At 39.9% G+C, this 26,381-nt stretch overlaps 1 protein-coding gene across 6 annotated transcripts in view; it reads left to right on the forward strand.

The window, feature by feature from the left end:
• MAPKAP1 (MAPK associated protein 1) overlaps positions 1 to 26,381 on the forward strand; it is a 108,216-nt gene that overhangs the window by 35,288 nt on the left and 46,547 nt on the right. For all 6 annotated transcript variants that reach the window (XM_072882896.1, XM_072882901.1, XM_072882899.1 and 3 more), the window contains 3 exons: positions 11,616 to 11,788; positions 16,718 to 16,894; positions 25,329 to 25,438. In XM_072882896.1, coding sequence (XP_072738997.1) covers positions 11,616 to 11,788; positions 16,718 to 16,894; positions 25,329 to 25,438 — 460 coding nt within the window. The remainder of the gene's footprint in view (positions 1 to 11,615; positions 11,789 to 16,717; positions 16,895 to 25,328; positions 25,439 to 26,381) is intronic.

A 26,381-nucleotide genomic window follows, 5' to 3' on the forward strand; every position in this document is an offset into this window, starting at 1 on the left:
AAAATAATTCTCATTAGCTTCTTAATACTAGTAAAGCTTTCCTTTAAGATGAGGAAAATGGATTTACTAACAAAAAAAGTTTCTCAGCTCTCTATGGAGATTGAATTTATTACACCCTAGGCTGATACAGGTCGAAATCCCGGGAAAAAATATATTGAAAACACTTTATGTCAGAAAGCGCTGTGAAGCCCTCTTACCACATCTTGCATTTCGGAGTGGTGTGGGCTTTGGGGGCATTTTTTGCTAGTGTCATCTGCAGGAGAACCGGTTTTAATCCTGCATCAATTAAAGTCGCTTGAACTAGCCCGTCAGAGCATTTTCACGTGCGATGTTTTAAGGGCAAAAGCTTCCTAAGGTTGAGCTTTTTAATAGTCTTTTTAAAGGTACCACCCAAATGACACGTGGCTATTGAAGCTGCGTAGGAGAGATCCTTTTTGCAAATCGGTACTTTGTGGTGGATGAAAAAGTAGTGTACCAGCCCCTCCTCAGTTTCAGGGATAGAGGGGAAATGTAAGCGTTAAAAGGTCTTAATATTATTAGTCCTGGACTTCTTTCCCCAATATTGTGGTCATCTGGAATGCTGATATAGATTCCCTACCACATACAGAATGCATTTATTTCTTTTTTTAAATAATTGGTTTAAATGGCTTTTGGCTCAAAACGACCTCAGGCAAGAACCCAGCCTTTCCATGCTGTCCACTGTGGTCGTGGCTTGTCGTACGCTACCGACTCGTTTGTAAAGGAGCACTTTCAAAGAGAAGTGTAGCGTTAGTGCTGAATCAAAGTAGTTATGAGTAGGAAGTAAAGATCTTTCCTATATCCAGATAAAAATGTAAAGAAAATTTATGGAGATAGGGTATAATTATCAGAGAGATTTTAGCCATACTGCAATTATTAGGCCAGTCTTCTGAAAAGTATCATGAGAATATTAATTCTGCAGAAAGCCGGGAGTCCAGTTTTTTTCTCAACTCCAAGTCTATGAGTCATTTGTATTGTTTCAGAATGTATATTCTACGCTGTGTAAAATATATTTATGAAAGTAATTTTGTGGGCACAATAATAGGGAAAACACTACTTAATTAGAAAAATAGCGTAGAATTTCAGTGCACTTTTATATGTAATGTAAATATTATTTTCCAAAAGAAGTGGTATAAAATTTTCACAGCCAGTCAATTCTTTTTGCAGTCCTACTGCTAGTAACAACAAAGAGACAAGTCAGCCACAGAAAATCTGTTAGGTTGCTATCAGTACAGTTAATTAGAACTTCAAATTTCTTGGAAGGATAAATGCAAGGTCTGAACTTGTGTTGCAGGTTTGAGGATTTTTTTTTTTTTTTTTAATTGCTGGGAAAGGGTAGAATTAAGTCTCAGGTCTTGCGATTCTTTATTCTATACGCTAAGATGGTTTTTCTCAGCTACCTTGCCCTTGGTTACACTCTCGGTGCTGGGAAGGCAGCGCGTCCGCCGCCGTGCTCCCAGGAGCAGCTCCCCCCGCGCTGCTCGCAGCCCCTTCGCTGCGGGGCTCGCTGGCCCTGCCAGCCCCGGACTGCTGCTGCTGCTGCTGCTGCTGCTCCGGTGAGGGGTGGCTGCGAGAGGAGCTCGGGAGTGGGTTCGGCAGCGTTAAATGCAATTTGGCCGTCAACTCTGGTATTGCAGGGTTGCCCTGTTTCTTAGGCTTTGAAGAGAAATCATCAAACTGAAGGGTACGGCTGAGACATCCCTCACTGAAGAGGCTTTAGTATTCTTCTTGGAATTGGGTTCTGCTCTTTTTGCAAGAAGAGCAAATAGTTTTATTTAACAGAGCACTAAGGCATTTATTCTTTTGTCAATAATTTTTGCAGTACAAAACTTTGACCATATTGCTGGAAGCACAATTGTTTAAATTTAGTTTGATTAAATGAATACACCTCACTGACAAGTAATATAACCCAGTCAAATTCTACCTAATTTTTCTTGGTGTAATCCAGCCCTAGGATTATTTGTCATAGATCATTTTGTCAAGGCTGCGCTTTTTAATCCATGACTTTTTGCTCATCCTAACAAAGTTGGAGGGAGTAACACGCGGGTCAGTGTCGTGCGTCGCGAGCAGCTCTGCGGTTCTGGCAGCGGCGAGCAGCCAGGGTGCTCCGGGGAGACCCGGGCACCGCAGCCGGCGCCTGCCCCTCGCGGCGTGGGACGGCGGATCGGACGGTGCCCTGGTGTCCTGGCAGCCCGAGTGACGTCCCCGTCCAAGAGGGATGTGACTTGTTCTTTGAGCCTTGCCGACTAATGCAAGTATCTTCCCGAGCAGAAGGAAACTTTGGTTGAAGGGGCAAGTTTAGTGACGGATGCTGAGAGAGAAATCACCTGGTAGGGGAAATAAAATCCCATCTTCATGAGCAGCCTGACTGCTACATCATTTTCCGTCTCTCTGATGGTTTTTAAATTGAGGGGGGAAAAGCTGTTGTGATAGTGTCACTAAACACTGCAGAACATATTTCCATATAAAAACCTTCCTAGATAGGAAATTCCAGTTAATAATAATTTGGAGAAAAACCTGTAGTAAAACTTGAACATATTAACTATTAAGAGTTTAATTTGAGCTCTGGGGGAAATGATCTATCTAGATAGGCACAGCAAAAATGATGAGATTTCAGGCAGGTTTTACAGATGATTTTCTCTTTCTTTTTAAGAATAATTGAGTCATTTTAATGATAAGCCTTGCTTGGCTTCTTTGAATGGACTGCGTGTAATTAGTTGTAGCTTCAACTTTGAAGTGTTTTGACAGAAAATGTATCATTTAGCTCGTAAATTTTTTCTAGCATCTGCCTTTAATATTTGTTCATTTTCTGCAACATGCAACTTTGCTACTTCAGGTCAAATTCCAGATACAGCTCTGTTTTCTTTATCTCGATTGTTTCCTTCAGGATGAGGGAGAATAATTACACAGAACATCTTTTCCAAGCAGCTGGAGTCAAATTCCAGCTGACTGCAGCACCTGTGAAGACGGTACCTCTGCCTCGGGGCTGCGCGGTGCCGTGCCAGCCAGGGCTGCGTGGTGACGATGCGCTCCGGAGTGCACAGCCTCGTCCTCGTAACGCTACTGCCCTTCTGTGAGCTTCAGATGGCAATAATGCCAGTGAATGCAAAGTGTCTGGTTTAGACTAATTAGAGGGATGATTTGTGAAACGCTGGCTATTTATTTAATTAATCACCAGCACAAAGCTATAAAACCCATATTTTAAAAATCCCTGTTAGTTTGCCATGTGGTTAATAGATTGTGGCACATTAAAAAGTGACATGGTGATGTATTAAAAATGTTCCACCTAAGGTTGGCTAATGTCCTCGAGGAACTTAAGCTGTCTGCTTTATGCAACAGAAGCATAGGATTAGAGGCTGATCTGTTTAAGGACTGAATATTTCTGAAAACATTTATCTTTGTATAGCATCTGTTCATTAAAATATATCGTGGCATATTTCTTAACGTACAAATAATGTTTATGGTGTAGTTTTAATTATAAGTTTTTGTTGCATTTTGTTATTACAAAGAATAACTCTATTCCTCAGTATTAAATGGTAATGTTTATTGCTAAGTAAAATATAAATAATTCTTCTAAAGTAGGCCATTCCTTCTCTTCACTACATGGAAACCAAGGATAGTTTCGTGTAATGAATGCATTTTTGTTGCAGCTATAGCAATTGTATTTTGATAAATCTGAATATGTGTTTTCATTCTTCAGCGGGGCTATTGGAACGGAATAGATAAGGGTTTAATATCCACGGTTAGCTCAGTGCCGGCGCAGTCGGTGTGAAATCCAGCCCTCTGGAGAAAGGCAGCTCCAGGTCCTGCGTTTGGCTTCGGCGGCGCTGCGGGGAGCGTGCTGACCCGCGCGCGGGAGGTGCTCTCCTTCCTGGCCAAATGCCATGGCAGCGCGACAGGATCAAGGATGGACGGGGTCCGTTTGTCCTGAAACCAATACCTACCGGAAAGGCAGTGAGGCCTGGGCTGCAAAGGGGACGGACTCGGGGTTTCTCCCTCCGTTCCAAGTAAAATTTGTCAGAGAAAAGTAATAACAAGAAATCACATTCATAGCACTTTAAGGAAAACATTTTTTAGTTTGAAGTGAGTTGTATAAATGAATGCCTGTTAATATGATTGAAGTATTCTGTTACAAGAATTATATGTCTTATTCTTTGCTCAGGACTTACATAGTTTTATTAATTGTGGGAGTGAATGCCAAGAAGGAACAGGCAGTAATTTGGGATACTTGATTATGTGGTTACATATGTAAATCATAGTTTTGAGGTGCATATAAAAATTTGTTCAGGTGGAAGCGTGGAAGGAAACTGTCCAGCTCTGGAGGTTATGTTTCTCAGCTGTGTGTTGTATAATTAACTGGTACATTAGGAGGGGGGCTGGAATAAAACATGAGTATGTTAATGCAGCCTGGAGCTGATGTTGTAGTGATCATTGCAATGCAGATAACGCATTTCTCATAACTGCTGCTGCCTACTGGAGCCTTTGAAACATCTGGACCTTTAATTGAAAAATAGTCTGGTGCTATACAGAGCAGACATGCTAAGTGAAGTCAACAATTTAGAATAAAAAATAATAGTGTGTTATTTACCTTGTAGTTAAATATTCATACTTTGTTATGCTTTGTGTAACAGGAAATTACTGGGTTAAATTTTTATGAGTAGTGACAGTGTGAATAAGATAAATTAAGTATTTAACAATGTTAATGGAATTTTACATTGTGATCTACTAACTCCGCAGCACAAGCTAGGATGATACAAAGGAGAATCCACTCCTCAGAAAGGAGGAACGTTGAAGCTTCTTTGAAAAACTGCGAGGACTGGCAGGCGTGCTGAACGTAGCCTGGTCACCTGCTGCCAGCGTTGAGTCGGTTGTCCCAGTGGCCTCACTGGTGGTATTTTCCATAAATGACTTAAGAATAACAAAAGTAATCATATGGCTGTAGTAATGAAAAATAACAGTGCTGGCTTAACCACCTGATGAAATAAATACCATTCTTATTTCGCCATAATAGGGTATAGTATGGTGCGGTGGAGAATAAAAGGTGTAGAACCACCCTCTGTTTTCATACGAACACTAAGACTTAGCGATATGCCTCTAAATATTAATATAATATGCAACTGAAAGGGCATTTTCTCCAGATCTGTTACAGTACTGTGCAAATAAAATTAACAGACTATGTTATAAATATTTAACCATCATATTATGTCAGATGCGGTCCTACTCAGTGCACCAGACTCTACTAGTTGCAGCTACGTGTTTCACTGCTGGGTAGTGTGGGTCTCGGATACCGAGGCTGATAAACGTGTTCATCATCCTGTTTTGCTGCCAGTGTGTTTGCTCTGAACCATATGCCGGTAGTGTCATTATATTGCGCTACAGTATGAGGGTTTCTGCCGCATGCTTATTGAAAGCTTTTAAGATATTTGATCATCTAAACGTCAAAAAAATATATTATTTTTGTTTTTTAGATGACCCTTCTTTTTCTACTCAGCCCCTCAAAAGCTGTTTTGCCTATGAGTGAATATGACTGACCATTTTATTCCCACTTATTTTGGATGAAGAAATTGCTCTAAATTTTTAATTTTTTTTTAAGTCAAGAGCTTAGAAAACGATGCTTTTCAATGGTCGTCTTAGAAAAATACAGTCCTTCGTATTGCCATAAACATCTGTGCTCTAATCTGTTAGAACTTTTGTTTGCGTTGTAAATGCTGAGTTAATATATTTCAGTTTTTTCCCCTTCATGTATTTTCTATATGTTTAGGTAGTTAGGTTTAGGAGGTGGTTGCTGGATCGCGTGGTATATTAAATACCCTGTCACCTAAACCAAAAAACATTTCACGGAGTTTAAAAGTGAGGAGAAATTTTACATTCAGAAAAGGATAAGCATTTATTTCCATTTTGTGTAATGTTTAGCATTGTTTGCTGGGAGGTGAGTCAATGACTTGAATTAATTATAATTACTGAAGAGACATATACTGATTGAGCAAATAAAGTAGTAAGCTCATTCGTGCCAAGGCCATCTAATTAAATGCTAACTTTAGATAAGCTAGATGTGCATGAAAGATTAATTTTAAGAGGTTTTTATGACTCCCACTAAATAATGGTTCAGTAAAATCTTTGCATTATATCATTAGAACATCTAATCTTAAAGTGATATAACATTTAGTCACAGAACTCTATTGTAGAGGAAGATGCCGTAAATTATTATTGTTGAAAATTAATCACTTTTCTCTAAGAAATGTTTATGGACTTTGTTTTAATTTTCTACTGTGGCACGCAGTGAAGCAAATCAGAAGTGAGAAGGACACGGCGTACACATTTTTCTCAGTGACTATTTCATTAGCTTTCCATTATGCAGGTACTTCAGGACTGTGTTTAGGAGTAAGTTGTCTTAGGGATGGACAGAGCTGTACCAAACTTCCTGTGTCATCTAGAAGATTAGTGGCCCTACAATAATCAGTTCAAGTTTTGTTTGATTATTGAAATCAATTCCATTCAATACCATCCATCTGGTATTGGAGGGAGGTATACATTTTCTCAGGGACTTTGATTAAAAGTTGATTTTAAATCTTAGAAAGACTTCTGTGTCGAAAGAATTGATAGAGCTTAAATATGTACTTTTTTTAATTTAACATACTGTGTTTATATTTAAAGCATATTAATTTTATGACAGAACATTATTTAATGATACAGATATCTCTAAAATGGTATGTAGCCAATGAAGATCATTCTATATGCAGTTTTCCTGTCATAATTATAGTAACCAGTATTTATATAATTAAATACCACAACTCACAAATACAATCCTAGAAAAGCCATGAAAATTCATCATTTGAGTTGCCTGTCATATCCTTCACTCATACTCTTGTCTAGAAGAACCAGCAACATATGTACCTGCTGGCGGTGCTACTTAGGTTCTTGTATTTAGCCCGACTACTGTTATTATATATCCCCAAATACTACTGCACTGGGCTGTGGCTGTGTTTATTTTAGACAACACGAGAAGCATGGATTCACAGGAGCAGTAGTCTTAGACAGCAAGTTGTTCTTTCGGAAGAAATTTTTTATTAGTGGGAATAACTTTCCTAAGCTTAGCCATTGGTTATTATCAAAGTGCATAAATACACACTGATCTGCTTTATTTAAATTATAAAAAATAGAAAGCAGAAAGTTTGTGAATTCAGCAGCCTGTACTTTTCAGCAATGTCAAATAACAGACATAATTCTGTGCAGCTCTTGAATAGCAACAGGAAAGAATAGCCGTAACGTGCCAAAGAACTACGATGTGCCAACCACCGAGAATTCTGGCGACAGAGATAGAGGAAACAGAAATATAAAGAAATTACGTTATTTGGTTATATGCAGACCACATTAGCAATAATTTGGGAAGTAGCATCGCTGGTTTTTTGCCTCTTCAAGCCTGTGTACCCTGCACAGTGCCGTGTCTCCTCCACTGAATTGCAGATGACAAAACACCGTCTTTGCTTTGAGTGAGACAAAAATGCTATAGAAATAGTAAACGGAAATTTTCATAAGATCAGAGTTGAGGAGAGCACTAGATAGCCTTAAGAGAATCCATTAATAAAAATACTAAGAAAATTTTCTATGATGTATTGTATGTTTTCTGTGTATCCAGTTACTCCTCACTTCCTTAAAGGATTAGTGGAATATAACGTTTCTAACAATAAAAGCTTAATGGAATCAGATTTGTGATTTCCTAGAAAATTAACGAGATATTTTGTCAATTTTATTCCAGACTTCATTTGTCAGAATATACAGTGTCCAGTGACAAGCTAAAAGAATTTTTTGACAAATTAACTATGCCACAGGTGACAGATCAGGAAAATGTTAATTTAACAGCCCCTTTATGCTTCCCAGATTTATTGGAGGCTATTAAGGAAACTCCAAATGGTAGGGCCCCTGGCCCTGAATAGATTTTCCGTTGAATTTTATACGGGATCTATTAATAAAGTTTGATGCTGCCTTTTTGAATATAGGTAATTGTACTTTATCTTCTGGGTCTCTTCAGCATTTACGGTTGGAATAGAAGTTTTAGTTGGGAGAAGAAAGTAATTATGCTTCCAGTAGTATCTGTAATCTGGTTCTGAATGATTCCTCCTAAACAAGAGACTACAAGCACCATATAAAACCCACAAGTTATTGCTAGTTAAATCCAGCGTGGCTAGGTCTTTGACTCTTGGCCACTGAGACTAATGATTGGATCCCTTTTATTCAGTCCCACCACCTACAAATCCTTCCCTAATAAGCTTTGCACAGGTAAGTTACTGAGCTCTCTGGGACTTCCTTCACAATTAATATTTTGCAGGATCAGGCTACGAATATGCGTTCATTCTGTCCTGTAGACAGGTACCTGATGGTTTGGATTTCTAATGCTGGTTCAGAGCAAAGATCATCAATTTGCAATGAACACAGCAGTGATTTCCTCCAGACCCCTTTGACTCAGCGATTGATCAGTCTAAGCCTTGACCCACGTGTTTGTAGGCCATACTAATGTTTCCTACCTAACATGACAGTGAATGTTTTCATTAGGAACAGAAAGTCTAATTGGCTTCCACATCTCAGGATCTCTAATTTCTTGTGGCAATTACTTTTACAGCACTTTTAATTAATAAAACTATTTCACTCACTTCTTTTAAGATCCTGAGTATAACAGTGATGCTTTTGAGCCATTTCCCAGTACTGCTGCTGTTGGCATTGCTCCCCTTGCTCAAAGAGCAGTTGGAATCCTAACACGTGTACGGATTACCCCTGGTTTAAGTCACCTCTTATCTTGATGTTCATGCTGAGTGTTTGTGAGTAAGAAAACAAGGATATCAGTAACGGAGGGAGTTTGGACAAGCAAGATGGTAAAAATACACTGGAGGAGGTAGAGGAGATTTAGAGATGGGGAAGAACAAAGAAAAGTTTATTTAAAAAACCACAAACACAAAGCAACAGCACAGGTAGGGCAAAGAAAACAGAGAAACACCGTGAAAGGTAGGCGAAGGAAAGTTGCCATCTTACTTGTGATAGCTGTAAGATCAGAATCCCTCGGATGTGTTTATTTTATAACTACATGTGTTTATTGGACTATGAGCTTATAAAGCAGTCTGTACTTGCAGTAGTGGCTAATGGAATAATCTAGTCTTCTTGGTAATTAGTTACAGTTCTCGGCTCGTTTGTCCGTTCTCGGGTTTTATGCTATGTACATCAGTTGTAACCTCGGCATCGACTCTCACATCTGGTTGTCAATTTTTCTTGGATTTTCCATTATCAGGACTAAGCATTACTTACGATTCTGCTGTCCTTGGATTTAAATATGTAACTAACTCAGCATGCCAAGGAGTCACATTAATTTCCTTGATAATTGCTATTTACTCATTCAGATGCAAATGTAGATGAAACAACAGGTCTCCCGTTCTGGCTGGTATCTCCAGTCATGACCATAGCGTGAGTGATGCTCCCAGCCTCATGCGTGTTCGTACATTCCCCTGCTTGGTGCTGGCACCTGGGCAAAGACAGGGATAGCCTTTGAGACCAGTGATTCATTTCCCTATACCAGCTTAATTCCCCTTAAAAGTAAGTCCTGTAAGTAGGAAAGCAAGAGGAGAAAGAAAGAAAGAAAGAAAAAGAAAGAAAGAAAGAAAGAAAGAAAGAAAACAAAAAAAACCCTCTTTTTTTTTGCAGTTGTAGTTCTGTTGTGTTAATGATTTCCTTGGAGAAGTAAGGTCATGGGCATGGGTGGTATCTCAGAGAGTCTCAGGCACACCAGCTCGCTCGCTCATCCAAGGGCTTGTTAAGGCTTCTCCAAACAAGGTGAAGGAACATCCCGTATTCTGTTACAAATCTAACATCCCCTTTTAAATGAGTAAAACCAACTTCTTCTTACCTTAAAAACATGGGAAGAGGAGGTATCTGCACTATAAAAATGCTTTCTTAAAAACCAAATTCATTATATTTGGATGTATTTTAATAATACTTTTAGCTACGCTAGTATGAATAATCTTTAAATTCCTATTATTTCTCTAATTTATAATCACACTGAAGGATCAAGTGGTTTTTAACAATATATTGAAATTAGCACATGGCATTTAACTCCCTGTTTTATACTCTCACCGTAGATTTATAGTATTGAATCCTTTTATTCTGTTACTTAGAATTCCGAGTGATTAATTTGAATAATACCTTCTTCTCTCAAGGCCCATATATGTATAGAGATAGATAGAGATATATAGTTACATCAGGGCTGCTTTTGAAGAGGGGAGCAGGATGTACAATCTTTTGTCTGTTTAAAAGATTACTGGTTTAAAAATGCAGTCCTAACCGCAGTAAACTGGGGTTTTTTTGCAATGCGAACTTTGTAGATCTTTATGTTGCTATGTATTTTATGTTTTATTTAATTGTTAATCTCTATAGTGCCAAATAGATTTTTTTAATACAGTAAGTTCCAATAAAAACCAATATTAGTTAATCCTTCTTGGTTGTCTTCAAATAGTTCGAAATAGTTTAATGGCTCAGTTGTATGTGTGATTTTGTTCTTCTCTTGGCAAACCAAGGTCAAGCCTAAGGTTTATTTTTAAAAGTCATCTTAACCTCCACGTATGATCGGCATTCATTTTTGCCACAGCTCTCTGCTTAGGTTGTGTTACCTGGCTTGGTTTCTCTTGGGTGAGCAGTCTGTGGTGTCTGTCGGAGCTCAGGTTCTGAGCTGTTGGCATCTGTAAGACTGAAGTTTAGGTCTCGCTGATCTATGTGTGTAGACCACTGCCAGCGGCGGTAGGCTCCTCCTCTTCCTCCTTTCGGCAGGAATGTGCTGGCCAGGCTCCAGTCTCCCCTTTTATGTATGCTGAGAGGTTCCCTGCCTTTTATCCCATTGTGCATCCAGGTGTGAGCTCCTTTGACTCCTTTTGTTATAGCAGCAGGGGAAGGCAGGCAAAGGGGAAAGGAGGAGGACAGAGGAATCCCAAACTAAAGCTGGAGGGCGACTAGAACGTTGAAGAGCAAGTAGCGTTGGCAATCCTGGCACGTTCCAGAGCTAGAGTGGCTGGTGATGAGACAGGCTGCTTCGGTACTGCCGGAAGATGTGTCCGGGTACCGGAGAGGGAGTGCACCTGTAGGAATAAGGCACGGTAAGTTGGTAGTTCTGCACGTGAGGGAGGTGAGCTTTTCAAGTAGTGGGAAACAACTACAGAAGAAAGCAGAAATGTAGAAACAAGGGTAATGCTAGTATTAAATGCTGATGGAAAAACGGTTTTGAAGTTTTAGGTAGGCTTGTCAGTTCTCTCTTCCCCCCCATCCCACCCTTTTTATACGACTTTTTTTTTTTGATCCTGCAAGAACGTGGGATCTTGCAGTTAAGTTCAGACTTTCTATGGAAATCTGTGAAATTGTTGCCAAATATTTCACATCATCTTTACAGATACGTTAAACAGCAGTAAAAGAATTGGAATTTAAATGTTCAAGCTTCTTCCAATTTTAAGTCGTAGCAGTATATTTTAATCTTTCTACTGAAAAGAATTCCACCCATACCAGATTTTGTATTAGCTCTGTCGTACTTCTTCTTTTATACATTCTAATGAAATATATTTTCTCGACAGGGTCATGTTGGTACAACGGCAACCAAAAAAATTGATGTCTACCTCCCACTGCACACAAGCCAAGACAAACTACAGCCCATGACAGTTGTGACGATAGCAAATGCCAAGGTGCATGACCTGATTGGACTAATATGCTGGCAATATACAAGTGAGGGACGGGAACCAAAACTGAAGTAATGTTCTTTCTTTACTACCTCTTGATCTCTAATTTTCTCCTCTGCAGCCTTTTTGCATAATGAAATGGATTTCCATGTCAATGTTTTTATAGATAAATCTTAGAGAAACCACCTACACATTTATCAGTATTTCCTTTTGAGCAGTACACGTGCATCTATATCCATTTCTCTTTCAATTAAACTACTGGGTACTGTATAATGATAAGCATACGAAGCCATGGATCTGTAAATGAATCATAATTTCAAAATGCTCTATGTAAAAATAATATAAATCTTATCTCTTTCAGTGTCACAGAGACATTTTTTATTTTATGTCCCATCTATTTTTTGGTAGTGTTCTTAATGGCTAAGATCACAAGGATGTCAAATAAAATCCAGAACTCATCTGTAACTCCCTCTCTTGTTTGTTCCGAGGGGAGGTACCCAGGCTCTGCCTCTGTTTTGTCTGCACCGTACCAGTTCCTCCTACAGGTTCCTAGAGAGAGGAGTCGCTGTACTGGGTGACAGCGTGTCTTGGAGGTACTGTTAGTGTTCTCCTGAAACCATAGAATAGATTTTTATGCAGTATTTTATAATTTCTACAAGACTTTGACCGCAGTCACGTTAGCTCTTTGCTGTAAAGAGCAGCATCTGTGTTGTCCTCAGAACTTTTAGCTTCAGTTAATCACTGGATTTTTCAGTATCTTTGGTAATCATTGCTTACATCTTCATTGTGAAGGAGTTCTGCCCCTAAGATTTCTGTGACTAAATAACGGACTGGATTTGCTGTGCTGGAGAACTAGTGTTGTTTAGTAAGAGCCGTTACTTTATCATGGTAGGTGTCATAAGGTATATAAAACAGGTACTTCAGAGCCACTCATCTGAGCAACTTTGGTTTTAAAACAGTTCTGTAAAATACTTCAGGTTTTGCTGGGTCATAGAACATAAAATAAGAACTTAAAATAGTTTATTATGGAGTTATTAGTAACAGATACTAGCGGGTGACTCTTCTGGTGCAAGGAAGGTTAACAGTTTTGTTTGTTTTTTTCTATAGGAGCCAATTTTCACTTTTTTGTTGTTCCTGGAATATTTGATGAATGTTTGTTTTCTGGTACTGAATTTTACAGTTTGCTCTTCCAGCATTTTTCAGAAGTGTTTGAGGACTCAGTAGTCTTCTCTCCTGTTGTAGCATAATTGTGAGGGGCAAAGGGAGGTGCTGAGAGGTCGCTTGAGCTGCCCTTCTTTAGGCTTAGTTGGTTTCTGTTTGGTAGATATAGGGCAACCCAGAAAAGCAGCCCCTCTTGAAATCCGTTTCATGGACATTGTTGCCTTGGGTATAGGATTCCCCTCAGCTCTTCCCAACAAACATATGAGATGTTTCAGAGGTTAAACACTTCAGTTTGGTTTGTCATTTTTTTACACTGGAGAAGAAATATAAAATTATTTGCAGATGGTGCCATTTCATTTGCTGTTACTAATTTCTGTTCGTTATATCGTAAGTTCAAAAAAGTGTCCTTTGTGTATGATCAACTTATTTTTTAACAAGTAAGACACCACTAATATCAATCTTGGGACACACGTATATTTTTCAGGAGCACAGCACACCTCAAATGGAACAGTGCCCATGAGTAGAGATATGCCATGAAACATCACTGCCCACAGCAAAAGTCAGCAGTGGGAGGAAATGAATTTCACTGTCTGCCTTGAAGGATAAGATGTTATGATGTGTCAAAGAGTGATCTTGACCAAGGAGGCTGTCCAATGTAATCAAATCTCAGGACAGAAATAATAAAATAAATAACGGAGGCACGAGTTCCCCAGAACAGTCTAACAGCAGCAATTGAGAATCTGGGTACAAATGCTCAGAGGAAGGGGCAGAGCCTGAAGATGACAAGAAGTTTGGTTTCTTGTGTAGGTCTTAATTATTTCTCATGTCTCCATCATCTTTTTTTAGCATTGCTGACTGCCTGTCCTGTAGCAAGGATTGATTTAACTGTAGACTAATTCTCATCATTTCCAAATAAGGAAAGAGCTTGTGTAGGTTGCACATTCTACATCTTGCTATTTGTTCCTGATTTAGTCAGTTTAGAGTATAAAAAGAAAAAATGGGGATCATTGTGACACTGCACTAAAATACATATAGTGAATGCTTCAAATCTGATATACAGTGCATGCAGAATGACAGCTATACCTACTAGGAACACAATTTGAGAATAATGAGGAGGTTGTAGACTTCGTAATTAAGAGAAACAACCCCTCTGTCATTAGGAAAAGAATATATTACTGCCTAATTCTTTTTCCTAAAAGGTAGATGTAAGAGTCTGAAATGAGTGAGTACTAGTTGACAGCTTTGAGAAGGTTTTGTATTCAGTTAGACTGCCTTTTTTTATTATAATTGTATTATATTTGTCTCTGTTCGGCGTCTTGCTACGAGGAACCGCTAGCAGTGTTAGCAACCCTGTTCCTGGCCTCTTACATAGGAACTTTGGTCATAACTCACTGGACCATTCTCTTGCCAACCCCTGACAGATGTGCTGTAATGATTCCGCCTGCAAAAAGTAAACAAAATCCCTTTCTAGGAATAAATTAATAGAGAGATGCAAAATTCAAATAAACTTCCTATTTTTAGAAGTTAAGAATGCTATTACATCTGTCAGTTGTCATACTTAACTTTTACATTCTGTCCATAGCAAACTCGGATTCTCAAGACATTGCACCTTGTAATTTGAAGCCTGAAGTTCAGGGCTTTGATCTCATCCTGGTGGAGGTTCAAAATGCAGAACAGTTTTACCCACTGGACTTGTGTTTTCAACGGATTGTGACTTAATCTGTGTTAATGTTCGGGAACCCACGCCATGTTTGAAGACATTTGTAACCCCTTTAACTTGTGAGATTTAGCCGACACTGTGTATTTTCAGTATAATTGGTGGAAGATAAGTTGTTGTCACCACCACCTTTTTTTGGCACTTGGATTGCTTTGAGACGGCGCTGAATGTGTTCTGTTGCCTGCATGGCTATATGTTCCTCTGGCTTTAATGAGAATTATGCAAATGCATCAAGTACCAAATGAAAATGTTAACTTTATTTACACAGAGCTTTAAGTGTGCACCAGGCTGCACGTAGAAGAATTCTGTCAGACGAATAGGTTAGAAAATCAGCAGTGTAAGGCACGGAGCACAGCTGTGGAAGATGGGAATTGGGTGACTGTTCAGACCAGAAGGTCTCATAGCGTGGGGTGATTTTTGAGTTATGTTGAACTGGACAGCATGAGCATGCAGAGCTTGGTGTTTGTGTTCGTAGAAATCTAAATAGAATAAGAGAAGGACTGGAAAATCATGCCAGGCATTTCTCATTACGCAAGCAGGATCAGCTGTATCTATTATTCACAGCCTTTTTGTTTAGCTTGTTCCTAAAAAGACTGGCACCAGCGCAAACCACGCAGCATCCTGGCTGAGTAGGCTTTCTCTGGTTGTCAGAGCCCTGGTGCTGTCTGAATTCTCTTCCCAGCGCTACCTTTCACCGGTTTCCCTAAAAGTTACTTAAGTTCTTGAAGAAGTTAAAAATGAATTCTACAGCAATGTTCCAGTTCTTCATAACAGTCCAGAGACTCATGAAAGTTTCTTTAATAGTATTGCAGAATTTTCAAAATTCATACTGGCAAACATTGCTGGATTACCTTTTTGTTAGCAAATTTACAGCTTACATTAATAGTAATGCATCATTATTACCTGTTTTATATAATAAATGTCTTAGCTGTGACAAGGTGCATATAGATCACCTGGACTAAGCACTCTCAATAAAGCACAGTTGCAACCAAAGGGTTGTGAATTAATTGAGAAAATTGCAAATCGGGTAGTCAGCAAAATAATTCATTGTCACATCCAATCAATAAACTTTGTAAATCAACTCATTTAATTCAAAAAATGATCTATATAGATCAAGCAACCAATTAAACAATTATCATACACTTTGCAATTAATTAATTTAAGCATCAATCATGCAATTAAAACTCCAAATTTAAACTGCAGAGTTTAGAAACACATTGCCACGTGAACGTTCAAGCTATACTTCGTGGCTGTGGAAAAATCCTGAATGCTGGCAGATTTACAGTAAGAAAGAATACTTATTTTCAGCTCAATAATTTAAATATTAGCATTTTAAATAGGTTTTAATATTAGGAAAATATGATTAATACTCTGTTTGGTGTATGTATAGTTAGTTATTTCCCTGTGGGCTTTTGTTTGTGGAAAGAAAGAGGCTTAGGTTTTTCTTTCATATTTTCTTCACACTGTATCTGTTTAAAACTGTGTTGTTTAGTTCTGCTTTTTAGTCTATACTAATTTTTAACTGGTTTTAGAGATTGGACTTCTTAGATATTTAGAAAAGCTAGCTTTTCTACTAGTCATTGCTACTATGTTGAGCAGATTTTTTACTTTTCCTGTAGTTTATTACACTGTTTACCTGCCCGAGAACCTTCTCAGCTTTTTGAGCGTACGTTCAGTAAACTTTTCCACAGTTGCTTAGAGAGACACTGCTTGTTCGTCTTTAGTTCTAAAGTGAACGGTCATATAAATAAATACATCTTCACAAATGGAGAAATATTGCTTCCAGCATTATGAAGTCATGAAGCTTTTATAGACTTTGGTGTATTTTAATCACTGTCAGTCTTTTGCTTGCAGTTCAGTTAACGATGAAGTAAAACTCACCGCTTTACTCTGAGGTTTTGGGGTTTCTTCTATTACCGCATGGTTATGGTAGCAAGATACGTTGGGACTTCGTTGGGACATATTTATATACATGCCATCAGTGGCTTTTAAGTGTATTACTCCTGTAATAGGCGTGTCTGCTGATTTGTTTTCTACAGCATTTAGCAACTGGTATTGATCGGCTGAACTGATGCGTTGTCTAGCTTCCCTCCGGAGTGAACTTGTTTTGTCTTTGTTTCAGCGACAACGTCAATGCCTACTGTCTCCATATTGCTGAGGATGACGGTGAGGTTGACACAGATTTTCCACCCTTGGATTCCAATGAGCCCATTCACAAGTTTGGCTTCAGCACTCTGGCGCTGGTTGAAAAGTACTCTTCTCCCGGCCTGGCAGCAAAACAGTCGCTCTTTGTCCGCATGTGAGTATGGATGCTAACTTTCTCAGTCACTGGGAAACATCTGTGTGTCCATGCCACCTCCGCGTCTTTTTTCTTCTCTACTTTTCTTCATCTGAATGTAGCGAAATTCAGGGGGCGCACGTATTCACGGCTCTCTGCAGGCGATGCCCTGGTCTGGGATCTGTCACGAGGCAGGCAGAAAAGTAAATGCTGCTGGCAGCAGCTCGGGTGAGCCCATCATTATGAGTCTAAAAGTACAGAGAAGAAAATAAGCCCTTCTGCATATGATTAGTGGAGAACGCTGAACTGTTGCACTGCTGCTAGTAAATATTTGGAATTTACACAGAGTCTGAGCTCATAATCTTCCTTTTGCTCCAGCCATGCCACTTATTTATGAAAAATATGTCCTGAGTAATAAATGAAATAATATATATAATAGCTTCAGAGAGTTAAAATTACAAAGTCATTCATGTTGGATATCCAGAGCCCTTTTCAACAGGTATTAAGAACTGATCTTGCTAGTGACTTTTTAATTATTTTGGAAAAATGTATTGAATTTTAGCAGGGAAAAAAAGTGTACTCATGGTGTTTGGGTATTCCACATACGAGAGACTTCAAAATCTTCTTTCAGAGCCTGATAGACAAAGTAGTAAGTTTGCATTTTAAGACTGATTAGTGGACTGAAAGCAAGTAATTTTAAATACAAATAGTTGCAGAGTGCATTAATAACAATGCAGTGATTGAGGAGAGAAATGGGCAGTAAATGAGCATGCCAGTCAGAATGGGACTGGATATGCCACTCTAAAGTCTGGAAGAACTCTGAAGAGGAAGACCCCATCCGCCACTGAAACTTGAAGCTGTCTGGTTTGTAGCTCAAGAAGAATTTGCTGTGTCATTCCCAGTGAGTTAGGGTTTGAGTGATATATACTGTGCTTGATCACTTTTATTTTTCTTTACTTGTGAATGAGAAATCTTTTAAACCATCAGAAGGCCTTAATTACTGTAACAAAATACTAGTAGCATAAGCCCCTTCTTACTTGGGAAAAATATTTAATGTTTGGGTCTCTTGAAATGAAAATGCTAGTAGGGTTTTCCTGGTTATTGAACATTTTTTTAATTTGTAAAGGATAGCTTACATTTCATAACCATACAGCTGCTTCTGGTTTTGAATAATCAGACATTTTAAAAAATTTCTGAGCTATTTAATGACACTTTTATATTCTTTATTGTGGACTGTGTTTCTTAGAGACGTTCCAAAGCATCTGACTGAAAGAAATTTTCAGAAATCCCACGTGTATTTCCCAAAGGCCCATTCACTTCATTCCACTGTATTAGGTCATTGGAAAATAAAATATTCTGTCAACAGTATTTACAAATAAGTTATTCAAGGTAAACATATTCAGCTGTGCTGAACTGGATGCAGTCATGTGGAAGCTGATACGAGGAGGAAGTGAAGCAGCCCTGCCAGTCATGTTGCGAGGTCCGTTTTTGGTTTGTGCAGGTTACAGTCACACAGTTGAGCCGGGCAACTGACTTTTCCATCTGTGGAATTGCAGAATATTTAGTTCCTTCCACCTGACTGAAGAATGCTGCATGCTTTATCTGAAGGAGGGAATATCTCTTTCACCTGCATGCATTTCTCTCGAGTTAATGCTATTACCACGAATTTGATTTTTTTAATTTTATGATTCTATGATTGTTTTATCTCCAAGATAATCCTGCATTATCAGTATCCCCAGAAAAATTCCAGCAGGTGTATAGAAAATTCTATTCTAATTCCATGCAATCAAAAAGGATCATGGGTGTTTATTGCAGGTAGACCAGTTAAGAAGCCTGTATCACTAGGAGAGTCTAAATCATTGATGATTTCTCATCTGGAAAAAGTCCCCTTTCTCTCTCAGCTGCCTCCTACCCAAATCCCCGTTGCCTGTACTCAGTACATAAATAGGGATTAGTGTTTAAATGCAATGAGCACGAGGCCTCAGATTTTGCACGTTAGCTCGGAGGAGGTGGAACTGGTGCTCCGGTGTGGAGCCCAGAGACCTCAGCAGGATCCTGGCCTGGCCAGCAGTTCTCTGACTGCTGCTTGTAGCAGGATTAAGGTCCAGCTGCAAATCCTGCAAAAGACATGTGGCATCTTTTGCTTTAACGCAATTTGTGCTCACGTGAGGACCTTCCTTCTAACTTGGGAGGTCCTGCTGATTAGAAACAGGCCAACTGCGTCATAAGAAGTAGTGCTTTTCTGAGAGGGGTTTTTTTTCTGTGTCCACATGTTAATTTGAAATTTCTTGTACTTCCTGTGTAAATAGTTATTCATAAATAGTTAGATTTAAATTAAAATTCTTAACGTGTCCCCTAGAATAGAGAATTACTTGATCATCACTTGATCAAAAGATTGTTACTGGTGTGAGTTTAAATGTGTGTGCTGTCTTATTTTTGTAGGGATTTGTTGAAAATTCTACATCTTCTTCCTTCCCTGTCATCCTACTAGCACATGTAATTGTGTTTTTATATTTTGCATCTCTGTTTTTCCTCCTCATGCTGAAGTATTTCAGCTGCTGCTGTGTCAGGCTTGTGACTTATAATGTTTATTAATATTGAATCACTGTTGAAAAAAGTTGATGCTTCTGAGAAGTTTCATGATGAAGCATGGTGTTTTATTTCAGATCTCACGTGTCCTGCATATTGGATATGCTTTCAGATGTTGTGCAGTTACCGAGCTGACAGTTATGGAACCTCGCCGGGGACCCCGTTTCAGCAGGACATGTTTGAGCAGAAACAGTTTGCAGAACTTCATATACTTAAACTCCTGCCAAGGCAAACTCTTCGCCACTCGAGTTAGTTATAAATACCCAGTGGCGGTGGTTGGAAGTAGCCCACAGTGCATTTTATATTCTGAGCGGAGTGTGAATGTCTTTGTGGCTATATGGAGTAGTAAATAATTGAGTTTGATTAGGGAGAGGGACCTCATTATCCCCCCACCTGTGCCCAGCTGGTAGGGGAGGGTCGAAATGAAGCCATTAGCTGTCTCTCTTACTGGCATCTCAAAGAGCTCAAATACATCTGTGTCTTATTTTCTTTTCTGGCACAATCAGTCGAGCAAGCTAAGCAGGCATGACCAAATTTGGCAAGTTCCAAGGACTCTGGCAAAGTTACACAAGGAGAAGACGGAGGGCAGTCATTCTGGCTTCTAACTGCCCATTAGTCTAGCGAGTTATGTTTTTGGAAAATGTCTGTTGTGGAAAGGAGTACTTTGTCCAATGTCAAACACGGCATTCGCAAACAGCCCTCTTTGATGTCGAGTATGATTTGTCAGGAGGAGTCAAACAAAGCACTGCATTCATGTAAATGCAGACTTCTTGAGATGGTGAAGTAATACCTGAAAGATGCTGAACGAAGGTAGCTTAAAATAAATCTGTACTATCATTAGGGTTTTTTCCCTTGGAAATTTTATTATCATAACTTGACATACTCGATTTAATGGTGTTTCTAGGAGTTGTAGCTCAGCTGCCAGTTGGCACATAGATGAAATTTGGCATACAGTTCCTCTGCTCTGTAGCACTTTTTTCTGTTTTGATATTGTGTTTAAATTGCTTTGACTACTATATATGTATTTTTCAAAGCAGCAACTCTGCTATACCTGGTAGATTAAGGTTTGAAACGCTTTTAAAATATCAGGCTTTCATAGTACATTTACAAATTCAATTCAAAGCTTTGAAATGTGTTTTTTACTTAGATTACAGAAGCACTCCCCAAAAGGCCTGCTATCAGTTTTTACATGGGTGTAGGTAGTCTACAAAGTATATTTTAGAATATTCATAAAGTGCACATTTGAGAAGGTCAGTGTAGGTGCTGAAGTTAAGGAGGTAGGCTCCCAGGATAGTGAATAGGGAGGGGTAGGACCCCAAGGAAGGAGCGGGAGCAGGAAGCTGACTTGTTGGTTGTCTAATGATAGCTCATAGCGGTGTCGGAACGTAGCCAGCTAAACCCAAGAGTGCGTAGAGTTGTCCAAGGCTAACCTGATTTTTAGTCTTAACTTTGACTTTGTGCTGATCAAGTGGAAATCGTTATTAGTCATTCCCGGACACTTTCAACCATGCCAGCCATTTTTTGCATCAAGCTCTAAGTGCTATAAATTCCACTTCAGTATTAAAAAAAAAAAAAAAAAAAAAGAAACATTTAAAATTAAAAACAATTGGTCCAGATTGGAAAGGCAGCTTTTGGAAAAGTTTGTTTCTCATTTGGAACAGAAGCTTTTTGCCCTTTAAGTGTTGATTTTTTCATTTTGTTACACAAACGGAGCCCATGGAGAGGACACTGCCTGTTTCCATGCCGCCTCTGAGCACCTTCCCCCCCAGGCAACACCCCGGCGTCAGCCCGCCGAAGCTCTTGCCTCTTCTGTTGTTTTCTTTTTCCTCTTCTGAACCTTGCCACCCTGGCTCCAGCGCTGAGGCTGTAAAAGAAGATGGAAAGCCAAGTTACCGCAGAATGATCACTATCATTAACATTCACGGGTGGTTCACTTATCATTCCTGACTGCACAGACATGGCAGCCGTTATGAAACGTCCACAGGTGTAGCACGATGATACATATTACATTGTGCCACAATGGATTTATGTATTCTGTAACAAAAGAAAAGTGTAATGAAAAAATACAGAAGGTAATCCTTTATTCCTCCACTGCACAATTTATCAGTAATGCCTGCGGATGATAAGTGCCAGGGATTTCCTTTGCTTGATTTAACCTTGTCACCCAGGTATGTTTTTGCAAAATGACAGAAAATACAAGCTAAGGAATTTCTTTGGCTTCCAATTTGTAAGGAGCAGTTTTAATTGATTGAATAGCGTCTGCTTGTCTGTCCCGTTTTCTAGTGTGCTGACTTAAAATAAAGGTATCGCACGTTAGCAGAGTTAGCTAAAACATGTAATTTATAATCGTAATTAAGGATATGCTGGAATTAGGTTGAGTGAGGACAGTTCATGCACATTATCAATGCGGAGCATAACTGGGAAGCTGGCAAGGTAAGGTGGGGCGTGTATTTCTTCCAGAAGAGCCTCGCTGTGCTGTTTCCACATAAAGGCGGGTTGCGGTAGATTGATGATGGTTTAGGCGATCCAGTGCGGAGGGTGGCTCCAAGACTCCCTGCCTGTTTGAGAGCGCTCCAGCGCGCCGGGGACGGCGCGGGGCTTCTCCTCCTCTGCGGCGCAGGCAGTGTGCTCTGACACGCTGGCCTGACCCCAGGATGACGGCAGAATCTCTTTGGTCTGGGCTTAAATCCACTCTCGGCTCAGATTTGTGGGTTTACTGAGTGCTAAAATGTCGTTATTGAGGTTCTGTGGTGTATTGTTAGAGAAAAACAGCGCTGCACGCTTAGTGAGCCGGAGCAAAGGAAGGGGAGAATCGTGCGTCTGAAGTGGGACGGGTGTTTCAGACCCTCTGGCTCTGTTCCAGAGCAAATATCCAAAAGTTTACAAATGCGGGGTGCGCCTTGCATTTCACTGCTCTTGCCAAAGTCTCGCTTACTGGATAGCACACTAAATATAGTAAAACACAGAGGTTTTTCTTATTTTGCTTTGATCAGTAAAATAAACTTTCAAAGATTGTTCTGGGATGACGTCCAGCTTCTGAGGCAAAGAATGGCCGTGGCTCAGGCACGAGTTAGTAATAGAGTGTCAGGAAAATTAGTCTGACGGTTCTCAGGCCAGCTGCTCAATGGAAAGAATCAACCAAGTCGGGATGGCCTGAGACATGAGCGGGATCAACAGCAGCATGTGCTCTTTAGCAGCTGAAGTGTCAGGAATCGAAAGACAATCTTCCAGTTTTGGGAGGTTCCAGATGCGTGTTGGTGTGAGCAGCCCCGAGCTGGGTCAGCCGTGGTCGGTTGCCGTTGTTTGCTTCGTGCCCGGTGGGAAGCAGGGCTGATCCGCGGTGTAGGCAGCGGGGCTGATCCGCGGTGTAGGCAGCAGACCCTGCTTTGTTTGTGGGAACACATTTGAAAAACATTTTGTACGAAAGGAAAAAAAAATAAAATTGTGACTCCAGTCATTTTGGCCATAGGTGGCTTTGGAAGACTTTCTTCACCTTTGCTGGGTTTTTTTTTTCCTGCAGTATTTTAATTTATTTTCCTGTATTTTGGTTGCAGTTCTCTGGAAACCTTCTTTCTGTATTGCAGAGCGTTATATGAATTACCTGAAGGCGCCAGATGGCTTTTGAATCGGTGTTCTGATGGTTGGGTCCAGCGTGCAAGGCTTTTCTTGTAGCGCTTCATTGACAAACATCGTGTCATTTAAATAAAAGTGCAAAGGTAGTTTCCTTTTTGTAATTATAGTGTAATTGTACAAGAGGTTTTTCACCTTTAAAAACCCACTAAATGTAGCTCAGCAGGTCAGTTTGGACTAGATCTGTAATGACTTTGGGAAGCGAGGTGAACGAGCAGGAAGCTGCTGGGCGCAGGCAAGGTGTTGTGCGGTGCTCGTGCACGGTGCAGGGCTCAGTAGCAGCTTAAGGGAAGATTTGCTCATCAGTGAAGAGTTTAGGAAGGTCTCTGCTCCCTGTATGGCATTAGTCAAAACCCCTGAATGCTTGGGCTGTACCAAGGACGGCAGTCTCACCACTGCAGGCATGGATGGTACTCCCTCATGTGGAGCAGTGGGCTCAGTTCTGCTCGTTCTGTATTAAACACATGGCAGTAATAGAGGGGGGAAAGCAGATGCATGAAGAGGTTGGGAATATTTGGTTTGAAGACGAGTAAGATAGAGTTATAAATAATAAATGGTCTAGAGAACATAAATTTGGGGCTTTTAGGCAGTTCCATTTTGCCAGGAACAAAGGGAATTGAGAATGAAATTCAGATGAGACTAACTCACAACTGATGAGAAGGAAACGCTGGTTTATACCAGTGACTTGTGGGACTGTCTGCCGTGGGGCGAGGAGCCCGGGGGTGAGCTGCCCGAGCAGCCGGGGGAACGCTCTGAAAACAGACCCATCTGATATGTTCCTTACAGCGTGGCAGGCGTTTTTATTTTTTGTAATGCATAAATGACCACGTTGTGGATTTCTTGAGCGTCTCCTCAGCCTGTTCCAGCCACTCTTGGCAGATGATGTTGAGCTGAAAAGCTTAACTGGGGTAAATAAGGTAGTTCTGTGCTGTGAGCGGGGTAAAAGGGGACAGTGGGTGCTTGCTGTTCTCGTAGCTGCAAGAAGAGTGCGAGTGAGCTGCAGGACAGCAAGCTGGTGGCCAGCACGTGCCCAGGCAGGGAGTTCGCTGGCCACCGTGTCTGCGCTGCAGCCAGTGGCCAGGAGTAAGTGTTAATGTATGGTGGGGGCTTGAAGATGTCATTTATTCATCTGGGCTGTGTCACAGCGTGGGCTAGGGATGCCACATCTGAAGTGATCTGAACTGAAACTTGTATTCCCAGCGTTTCTGTCTTAGTGACACGTAATATGGTCTTGGTTTTAATGATGCGATTGTGTTGCTTGCATTGCTTTTGACTGCCAGTTACTTTTAAAAATATTCCAGCTGTGATATTCATATAGAGCTCTACTCCCTGATTAAAAATTCCTAGTTGCCAGATACAAAGCTCCTCCTCCTGTCTAAATAGCTTTGCAAACAGTTTTTTCCATGCAGTGCAAACCTCTCCCTGTGGGTGCCTAGCGGCTCTCAAATTTCTGTGCGAACTGTCTGCAGTGACATCTACTGACATGAGCAGAGATTGACTGCAAGGTCTAAGGGGCAAAATTTACTGATATATTAATCCAGTATCTCTTCTACTATATTGTCATCTTCTCTGCTTCCCCAGTGATGCCACTTCCAATATTTGCCTGGCGGTATCTTCTGCAACCATCCCCACGCTGTTTGCAGTGTTTCCCCCAAGTGTGGGCCCTCCTGTGGGCAATGGCCAGGACAAGTATCCCGCTGCCGTAAACCTTTCCCTGCGATTTTGTGGCATGATGTTCACAAAAAGTTGTCCAAAGAAAGCATGTTACTTACGTTCGAAATAATGCTATATGTTAATAGTGCTGAAAAGCTGCTGTTATTTCTCTGAGTGTTGTTCTTCCACTTCTCCTTAATGATTTGTTAGGTCTGCCATCAGGACATGTATGAAAAGGACATTGCAAACTGTTTCTCTTGTACGCACTGGGAAACGCCTAGGCGATACTTAATGAGTAGTTGAGGAGCGCCGCAGGTACATTTGCTCATTTTTCTTTTTTAATGATGAACCCAAATTGGTCAAAAAGGAAAATCCTTACACACCTTGAATCTCAATCCATGTTCTCCATTTTGTCTTTGCCTTTCTAAGGGAGTTTGCTCGGTTTCTCCTTTTGACTTACTTTTATAGCACAACTTTGTTAATTGTTGTGCCTAACAAGTCCTTTGCTTGAAGCTAACGAAAATTGCAGTGAGCTGCCTGATGATGATTATTTTGTAAAAATGCATGTGCATCTGTCTTGCAGAAATGCTGCTCATGGATTCTCACTTATTCAGGTGGACAGTATGAAGGTCACCATGAAGGATATCTTACAAAAGGCCTTAAAGAGAAGGAAGGGATCACAGAGAGGCTCAGGTGGGTTATTTATCGTATTTTCTAGAGGGTAGGGTGTTTTTCCATGAGCATATTTTATATCTCTTTTTAACTGTTGTGAAAGATGCTCAGGTTTTTTCGGTGGGTATTGTGATTTTCAGCACCACTCAAAAGCAGTTCTGTGCACAGGTTTGTGTTCTAGATACCGGCAAAAAGCAGACAGTGGAGAAGCTGCATAATGTTTGCTGCAGAGCACTGTATCCATTACTGCAAATATTTATTTATGATAACAAAGCCATTTGCATTCAAGTCCAGCTAGTGGTAATTTAAGATGATGAGTAGAAATACAGTAAGACCAGTCCTTGGTAGAATTTGTATACTTTTAATTTATGTGAGAAAATGATGCTTAGTATGGTTTTAAATAATTTAAAGGATTCATCATTACTCGTAGAGGAAAAGAAAAATTTACTTTCTGCAATGTTGTCAAAATAGTACTATTATAGTTAAGACATATCATTTTAAAAGAGAAAATTTACAGTACTTGCGTTTATATTTTAGAGCAATGCTTTTCCAGGGTGTAAATGTGCATTCACATATATGTTAGCGTATATATTTCAAAAGTATAAGGCAGAGATCTTTCCAGCAACAAGAAATAATTACTGTGAGAAATTGCACCGAGTCTTGTCACGCAACAAAGGAACTTTAATATAAACCTATCTATATACTAGGTAAAGATAAGGATCTTGTCTTTGTAAATGAATGAAACCGCCTTATATACCCTTAGTTTTAACTATGGGAAAAGAAAATAAACCCTGTTCTCTTTAGAAAAAGTAGTTCAGTGCAGTTTTTAAACGAGTGTATAATCTGTCATGGATTTAATTAGCTATCTTCAGATGAGAGCTGAAGTTTTAATAAAAGTTAGAAGAGATAACACAGTGAAGGACACGGATGAGCTGTCTCAAGGCCATATTCCAAGGGAACGATA

Source organism: Ciconia boyciana, chromosome 18 (assembly GCF_034638445.1).
Source record: "Ciconia boyciana chromosome 18, ASM3463844v1, whole genome shotgun sequence".
NCBI lineage: Eukaryota > Metazoa > Chordata > Aves > Ciconiiformes > Ciconiidae > Ciconia > Ciconia boyciana.